The 8,965-nt window shown below is 34.7% G+C and overlaps 1 protein-coding gene across 4 annotated transcripts in view; it reads left to right on the top strand.

Annotated features, from left to right (window-relative positions):
- GNPDA2 (glucosamine-6-phosphate deaminase 2) overlaps nt 1-7,283 on the top strand; it is a 7,955-nt gene extending 672 nt beyond the window's left edge. The window contains exons 2-7 of one of the 4 annotated variants that reach the window (XM_008641402.2): nt 1,113-1,276; nt 1,585-1,686; nt 2,156-2,338; nt 2,652-2,836; nt 2,930-3,104; nt 6,257-7,283. In XM_008641402.2, the coding sequence (XP_008639624.1) occupies nt 1,153-1,276; nt 1,585-1,686; nt 2,156-2,338; nt 2,652-2,836; nt 2,930-3,104; nt 6,257-6,315 (828 nt within the window). In that variant the 5' untranslated portion in view covers nt 1,113-1,152 and the 3' untranslated portion in view covers nt 6,316-7,283. Of the gene's footprint in view, nt 1-11; nt 74-1,112; nt 1,277-1,584; nt 1,687-2,155; nt 2,339-2,651; nt 3,105-6,256 lie in introns of those variants that run through there. The other 3 variants (XM_017744482.1, XM_017744481.1, XM_008641404.2) reach the window with 3 other exon arrangements.
- The last annotated feature ends 1,682 nt before the right edge of the window (nt 7,284-8,965 follow it).

Raw genomic sequence — 8,965 nt, 5'->3', positions numbered from 1 at the left:
GGCCTGCTTTTCCTCCTCGGGGATGTGTGTTAACTCCTTTGGGTGTCTGTGGAGTAGCGTTTCCTCGGCAAAGGTGAGTGTGACTTGTCACGGCTCAGCTGTCCAGGGAGAGGAAGCGGCAGAGGCAGCACACGGTGATGATCACTTTCTTCCTTGTTTAGTGGGACAAACATGGTACCTTCTTAAAGTACTTTAATTCACATTTGTTTTAAAATCACTGGGTCAGCTAAGAGTAGCGTGGACATAGTTGGCCCTAGGCTTCTGGCAGCTGTTGTGTTCTGGCTAATGCCGAGCACACCCACACCTGGGAACAGAAGACTAACACATCACAAACTGGTGAAAGAGCCTCAGTCTTTCGGGTAATTACCTGACTGTTAAACAGAAACTCGTGGAAAAAAGAGTTTCACTTATATGCAGGAGATGCTTTTATACTTCTAGCAACCAAGCTTGTTTTCTGGATATTAATCGTAAAAGTTGATACAATTGCACTCAAAATAAAGTCCTTTAAATTTCTGTTTAAAGTTATGTGACAAAGAAAAAACGTGACCTCGTGAGTATTTTTTTCTGTGAATTGCAAACATTTCAAATATCTCTAACGATTTAACATTTCTTTTTGCAGATTAATAAAGTTACTGAAGCATTGTTAAGGAGCTAGAATGGGAGTGAAAGGAGTCTTAATTATTTAGTCCCAGTTAGGTATTTTGACTATAGAAACATGCGATTACTCTGGGTCTTGTTTTGGAAGTTTTAGGCATTCAGCTGGTCATAAGAAACAGGAATTAATCTTGGTATTTGAGTATTTCCTCTTTTATAATGGTAACACTTGACCAAAATACTGAAGTTTAAAATGGCTTGTTCTCATCTTGTTTTAGCTTTTTCTTATAAATTGCTTTAAATTAGTTTGTGGATTTTAATAAATATTTTGACTGTAATCGATCATTTGGATTCTGTGGCTTTTCTTTTGATTGTCCAACTTGAACTAGAACTGCAAGAGTGTGGTATGCTAATGCAAGTCATCAGTATGAAAGATGATTTTTTATCTCCTCTCTAATCTAAGAGTTTTACAACTACTCTTGTGGTTCTTATTTTTAAAACTTCAACATTTTCTCCAGGTTTAAGTTTGTTTTATCATACAAGTTCCTCACTGCCACAATGAGGCTAGTAATTCTTGAAGATTATGATCAGGCTAGTGAATGGGCAGCCAAATACATCTGTAATCGTATTATCCAGTTCAAGCCGAGTCAAGGAAGATATTTCACGCTTGGTCTACCAACAGGCAAGTTTTATTCAAAGTCTTTGTAAATAAATAAGCCTAGAACAATGTTTGTATCACTGCTAGCAGATACAGTAATTAAAAAACCATAAGTATTATTTTTGGTAATGTTCTAAATTTTTCATTTTTAAATATGGATTTGATTTCTGTGAAAAGTTGTGGTAGTTTGAGAAACTGATAAGTACGAAATGAGAAACAACAGATTGCTTGTACGTTGAAAAGCATTGTAGCAAAATTTGACTGTGAATGCATTTAAATACACTAAAATGTTGTGCAGATACACAGAACAGTAGAAAAACTTTATTTAACAGGGAGTACACCTTTGGGATGCTACAAAAAGCTGATAGAATATCACAAAAATGGAGATCTCTCTTTCAAATATGTAAAGACTTTCAACATGGATGAGTATGTAGGTAAGATGTGCTATTATTTGAGAACACACTGTACTTTTTCTTTTTTTCTCCTTATAAAAACTGTTAAATACTTTGTCAAAGCACCAGTTTAGTCTAGTATGTTTGTACTTCTATATTAGACTGCTGTCCAAGCATTTTTCTCTATTTCTTTATCTACAAAATTGCAAAAATAAACACTGGTCTAAATTCAGTGTTTCACAATACTTCTGTAGACATTATATTGTCATGTAATATTGTGACTGCATTTCTATTGAAGGCTTTACACTCTGTGTTAAGATGTATGTGAAGGGAATGTAAACCAATTACCTTGTACATGCCAACAGGAAACCTTCGTTCTCGACATAGTTTCAAATCTTGCTTTATTTGCTCAGGTTTGCCTTGCATGCCTTACACCAGTTACATACAGACTAGAATTAAGGCTGTTTGGTTAAATCTTGTCATGTGGTAATTTCACGCTAAATGATTTCAGGGCTTCCCAGAAATCATCCAGAGAGCTATCACTCCTATATGTGGAATAATTTCTTTAAGCATATTGACATAGATCCGAATAATGCCCATATCCTTGATGGGAACGCACCAGACTTGCAGGCGGAATGTGATGCATTTGAAAAGAAAATAGAAGAAGCAGGGGGGATTGATCTGTTTGTTGGAGGTATGAGGAAATGCTCTATGGTTAGTTACAATTCAAGCATGTAAACCAATTCTTTAATCACCATTTTCATAACTTGACTAAAACTCAAGATTTTTTCAATTATTGTGTAACAAAGTTCTGTAACTAACAAAGAATCAGTAAAAATACCAAAACAGAATGGTTGGTGTCCAAGTTTCTAATGATTTAAGTAAGTTTTTATTGAAAATGGGGAACCAAAAGGAAAGGATGAGTCCTTTTTTATTCATTTATAATGTTTGAGGATATGTGTTGATTCTCAGGCCTGGAATGATTTATTTTTTTTAACTTTGAAAAGGCATTGGTCCAGATGGCCACATTGCATTCAATGAACCCGGATCAAGTTTGTCTTCAAGAACAAGATTAAAGACTTTAGCAATGGACACCATTTTGGCAAATGCTAAATACTTTGATGGAGACTTATCTAAAGTACCAACTATGGCGTTAACAGTTGGTGTGGGTACAGTGATGGATGCTAGAGAAGTAAGAACTCATTTAGTTCTAGTTGCATGTGTGTTTTCAAGATTAGTTAGTATTGCTACTGGGATTGAAAGTAAAGAGACCTTTGTTTTGCAGGTGATGATTCTTATAACAGGTGCGCATAAGGCTTTTGCGCTGTACAAAGCAATTGAAGAAGGAGTCAATCATATGTGGACAGTTTCTGCTTTCCAGCAACACCCTCGCACTATCTTTGTGTGTGATGAAGATGCTACTTTAGAACTAAGAGTTAAAACTGTGAAGTACTTTAAAGGTGAGCACTGAATCAGAGGTTACATGTGTTTACGCAAAACCAACAGCTTTGAAATTACATTGATTTAAGTCTGAGCCTTCTGCAGTCACTAATGTATAATGTTATATAGCCAAAATATTAAATATTAACTTATTTCTTGTGTTTGGAAAATTGCCAGGAGGCATAATTTGTGCTACCTACATTCCAGACAAATCTACTTGGGAAGAGTATTTCCTTTGCTTCTAGTTTTAAACAATAGTTTGGTAATCTTTAATTTCAAACTGCAGCAATCTGGTGTTCCAGATTGCAGTTCTTAAGTATACTAGAAAGTTTCACTTAAAGAAAACTCAATACATTTATTAATCCTGATACATTTCCATGCTGCTTTTGCTATGTGATGTAATGTGATGTCTAGTAAACTGTGATACAGACTTTGAAGCCACCTGAGGACATTTTTCAGGTGCAATTAGCATAACAATCTATACTGACTTTGAAAACATTTCACCCTTTTACTGTGTTTTTCGTATTTATAGTAGATATATTGGGGCAAACTTACTTTAAGTCAGGATGTTTGATAGTAATTGAGACTTCCTATGCTGAATCTGTTTCACTGAGAGTGTAGAAGCTGAGAAAAGTAATTTCCTCCTTACTGTATTAGCACAGCACATGCAATTGTGTGACTCAGTCGTCTTTCTCACTAGCCTGGGTACCTGTAGTAGCTGAAGTATCAGAGATCAAGATTGTAATTTATTAAATTCTTTTTTAGAGCATTATATCACCAGTGCTCATACATGTATTAGATTACACTTTGGACATTTCTGTGGTTTTTACCCTGATACCTCTTGTGGCCAACTTGGTAATTTTGGATTTTTCAGTGTGCTGTTCTCTGCTATGTATTTGTGGGATAGGAGGGAGGGTTAATCTTTGCATGTATCACACTGCTCGAGAATACTTACTGTTGTTTTCAAAGATAAACTTCTCTGACTGCTTGGATAAGTTTTAAACATTATCCTGTATTTTATATAAGCAGAGGCTTTGCTTGGTAAATACAAACCTAATGTAGAATCACTAGGAATGAATGACACTGAACATTGCTTTAAAAACATCAAGGGCTACAATTTATGAATGTGTGCTATTGTGTCACTGTAATACACAGCAATAGAATTTTTTAAAAGATAATTTACTTTAAACTTGCTTAATTTTACCTACTCTCAAATCAGTGATATTTTTTCCCCTTGTAAGATGGAGAAGAAATCAGTGTGGGTCAAATTTGGAATTTTTTCTGAATCTTGATCTTCAGGTTAGACTTCTTAGGGAAGCTAGGTAGTTCTTAATACTGCTGTTTGTGGTAATGATTTACAGGGATTTTTCACCACTTAAAAATTTCAATATGAAACTGCAATATTTTTGTTTTATAATCAAGTACCACACTGGCTGGTAAATAGATCAACCTATTCAATTTTTTTCTAACTTCCTGAAAACGTATTTATTATAGATTAAAATTATCAAGTGTACTTATGGTCTTACTGTAAAAGTGAAAATACCTTTCTTGAAGAATGAAACAGAAGATGAATTTTGAATTTACTAATTTGTCTGTGGATAAGTTAGTTCAGGATAGTTTTTTTCCATATGCATGCTCCTCTTAAAACTGTATGCAGAAATCTGTTTATTCACAGCATACTTGAATATACAGTGGGACTTTCCTTTGAAATAATTGTTTTGGCATCTATGAAGTCTGGTGCATTCCTTTAAAAAAATAATTTGTTTCTCACTGTTTTTCCTGTAACACTTTCACTAACACTATTTAAATATTCTTCATGAAGTATGGCAGAAGCAATACTTTGTAACCATTTTTCATGCATCTAAGAAGTGGGTAGTTATTTTCTTTTCATTTCCCCTTTTTAGAAGAGGAAAATACTGGTAGGAAGTTAAATGTTCTAAAGCTCAAAACATGTTTCTAGTCTGAGCAGTGTAAGCAGCTGTTACTCTTTCTGGACAAATGACTTTTATGTCAAATATATACTTAAGTTTTTGTCACTGTTACACTGAAAAGTATTAGACTTGATCTAACATCTGTATTTTATATTAAATAATCACATAGTGATTATTAATAGATGCTGCTAAGATGCCTTTTTTTGTGGTCACCTACAGCAATGACCTTAGATTGTATAGTTACTCAAATTTCACGTTGCTGCAGTGACACTAAGGTTGCCACCAGCTGCATCATGTAGCAAAGGTATTTGATTCTTTGCCACAGATAATCACTAAAATACGCAGTACTGCGAGATTTCTTTCTTGGTTTTTAAGAAAATTAATGTTACATATTTTAATTTTAGAAGTTGAATCTTTAGTTCAATGCTAAAGTGGACTTTTACTTTGCAGATTGTGAACACTGATCATTACTGTTATTAGTCCTTAAGGTGAAATGAGGTTAAAAACCTGCCTGTGATCCAATGTCATACATACCTAGATGTAGGTAACATTTTTACTAAGTTATAGCAAACTTAAGAGGGAAGCATCTTTTTTATTCATTGCACTTCAGCATTTTCCAGAATTAAAGGAGTTGAAGAGGAAAAAAAAATAACCCCCTTAATCATAGCTATGGAGGACTTGTATATGACAAAAAAAATGTCCAGCTAGAACAGAAAACAGTTGAACTGCTGAAATTGGGTCTGCATTAAGAGTCTGGATAATTTAATTTGATTTTGCTGTCTAGGACCACAAGTACATGATTATTATAATGATAGTATTACCAGAATGCTAGAACATTGCAAAAGAACTCAAGCTGTGGAAGTCTCACTATGTGTGCATCTGATTCTTACGGCAAATTGTGGTGTGAGGGAATTACGTTGCTGTTACGCAGTTTTAAATACACAAAAAAAAGATGTATTCAGTTCATTTGGAAGTATTCCAGATGTGCTTTATGGGTCTGTTATCAGAGAACTGTCTTGTCCCTCCTCAGCTGATACTGAGTATGTCATTAGTATGCAAGTGATACAGGAATATATCTGCTGTCTCTGATTTTGAACTACTTTAAATAGCCATTGTTGTTCTCTTCAGTAAACTATTTAAAATGTATACTTTGAAATAAACTCCAAATAAAATTATGGATAGAAGGACATGTTAACAAAGTATAACTAATGTAAAGCTGGCATTGTTGCTTTCCCCCCAAGGTTTAATGCATGTGCACAATAAGCTTGTGGACCCACTGTACAGTATGAAAGAAAACTGAAAGAAGATTGAAGAGGAACTCCATGTGGGTCAGCAGCAACAGTTTTAGGTAGCAGATGAGTTCACTGCTATGCAATATGCTGAAAACTGTTTAAAATGGGAAATCCTAGGTACTGTATTTTTAAAAAGGTCCAATATCTGTACATTCACATTCCATCTGTTTGCTGTGTTGTGCATTTTGCTTTAACATTTGGAGCTCTGCTGTTGGCTGGTACATCACTAAATGGAACAGAACAACTTGGGACAGACTGCATGTTATGTAGAGAGGGGAAAAGCAGAGCACTTACTCTAGCACAGCAAGGTAATGCATCTGCCTCGTGTTAGAGATGATGACACTTCATTTCCCAGAATTTTTAATTTTTGGCTTGGTTAGTGTAACTACATTTTGCATTTGTGTCTCTAGGCAGAATGGTTTTGGCCTTTGTTAATACTATGGACTTGTAATAGTTGTACAATTTCTACTGTGAAATGTTCTGTTTACATATATCTAATGTACACTGAGCTTTTGCACTTGGTTGCCTTAAATTTGTCTTAAGCAGTTTTTGGGCATCTCAAGTCCTGCTGTATAGTCCAGGCAAATGAAAACACAAAAACAGTGCCTAAAAATGCACCAAATTCTTGAAAGTTACAACTTGCTCCATGGATAAAAATACTAAACTTCTACCATAGCACTTTTTCCTCTCATGTATTTCAAATTACTTTAGGATTTTTATATTTTTGGTAATCAAGCTTTATACATATGGAAAAATGTCAATGTTCCTTCCTGGAGGTACCTATTCAATTATATAACTGATATTACAATTAAATGCCTGAAAAGAGGTTAATTTACAGGACTATCATGTCTGCAAATGATCATTTAAAGCCAACTGTTAATCACTTTTTCATTGTATCATTATAAACATTGAGCTGTTACAAGGAATGTTATTTCCTACTTTGAGTATAAGTAAAACTTAAATATAAATATCTTAATTTCAAAATTGTTTCATTTCTAATAAAAATTGTCAAGAGTAAATACGTCAGAATTTCAGGGAGTGAGTAGGCACCAAAAGAGGAAGGTGAGAGTTTACTGATAAAGACTTTTTTTGGGAAAGCCCTTGTGTAAAATACTCACTGCAAGAAAGTACAGCCCAAGTGTAACTTCAACAATTTAGCTTTTCACCTAAATGACAGGCATGTAGTCTTTTTTTACAAATCACATTATCTCCTCAGAGTCGCATCTAGGCTCACCCTTCCCATAAATAGTCTTACAGGGTCCTTTCAAATCGGGACTGTTCTCTGCTTCTGTGAGAGTACAAAAGCATGGAAGAGTCTGTCTATAGCAGTGTAGGAAGCCAGGCCTGGTGTTTCAATTCTCAATAGTACAGTGAACATCCACACACTTAAAACAGGCTTTCAGCTTTAAGGCTCAGTTTATGCACCTGTATTTTTGAAGCATAATGCAACATTGTAGGGGGAAAAAAGTTGAAAAGACTGCCTTGCAGGAGAATGCTGTTACAGGTAGTGTATGACTCAAAATGCAGTGTTAGGTTTGCCATTCTTACCCTTCACAGCTAAGCAAGTTTATAAACAATTATATTACAAAAAGCATGAAACTAAAAGTAGTCATGAATTTAGGTTACTATTAAAGGAATTGAATCATGTTTTTATCTTAATGATCATCATCCTTCTTGTGGCAAAATGGAGAATTCTATTGAGGAAGCAATATTCTTTATTCCACTACACATTCCAGTCATGCCTTGCTTGGCAACCTTACCTACTAAAGCCCTTTGTGTTCTCAAGACATGCAAGTCCACAGAATTAGTGTCTTTTCTCCCTTTTAAACTACTGGACCTTCTGTGAAACACAGGCCACTTAAAATACTTGAGTATCCACCTTGAGTGCATCTGGGACTGTTTCTGCCTCTTTTCATGAACTGTTTTAGGCTGTTCTCCAGCTTGTTTCTCTTGTTAAACTATTTTTTTTAAATTATGAGTGCTATAGGATGTAATTTTTTTAAGTACTACCACACTGTTTCCATTATTCCACTCTTGAAGATACTTCCAATCATTTTATGAAATACCAGTTCTTCAGGAGAGTACCTTCCAAACTTTTAACTACTAAGAGCAAGTAAATCCTTTAAGTTGCATAAAGTTTAACCTGTTACTCTGCAGTAATGGCAAAGCAAGCATTTTCAAGTTCAGTAGGTCTTAAGAGTAAATTCTAAGTTAACCTAGCACATCAACATTACTATTTTATTCTTTTTCTCAGTAAAATTTTAATGTATTTTCAAAGGAAAGGGGGGAAAAAAAAAGTGACTAGTGTTTGACACAAAGTACCTGATTCTAATATTTCATGTACTGTAAGAGTACTAACCAGTTCATTTAAAGTCCTTGTTCTCAAAACTGATGTATGTAAAAGTCCTCTCAGAATTAAGACTAAAATTTGTACTTTTTTTCTGCCTCAGGTGACTATAGTAAGGCTAAAACAGATTCTCAAGGCAGCTTTATCCATCTATGTAACTCATACAAGTAGGTAACATACACTTGATGTGTCAGTCAGTAAGGATATTATTTACTGTTTGGATACCCTCTAGCTTACCTTTAGCTTCTGCCTTATTCCTCAGGACAGAACCAGTGCTTTCTTTTAGGTCTAGTTCAAAGGGTGGGGAGCTT

This window comes from Corvus brachyrhynchos, unplaced genomic scaffold (genome assembly GCF_000691975.1).
Source record: "Corvus brachyrhynchos isolate BGI_N302 unplaced genomic scaffold, ASM69197v1 scaffold17, whole genome shotgun sequence".
Lineage (NCBI taxonomy): Eukaryota > Metazoa > Chordata > Aves > Passeriformes > Corvidae > Corvus > Corvus brachyrhynchos.
This window is presented reverse-complemented; position numbering and strand designations above follow the sequence as displayed.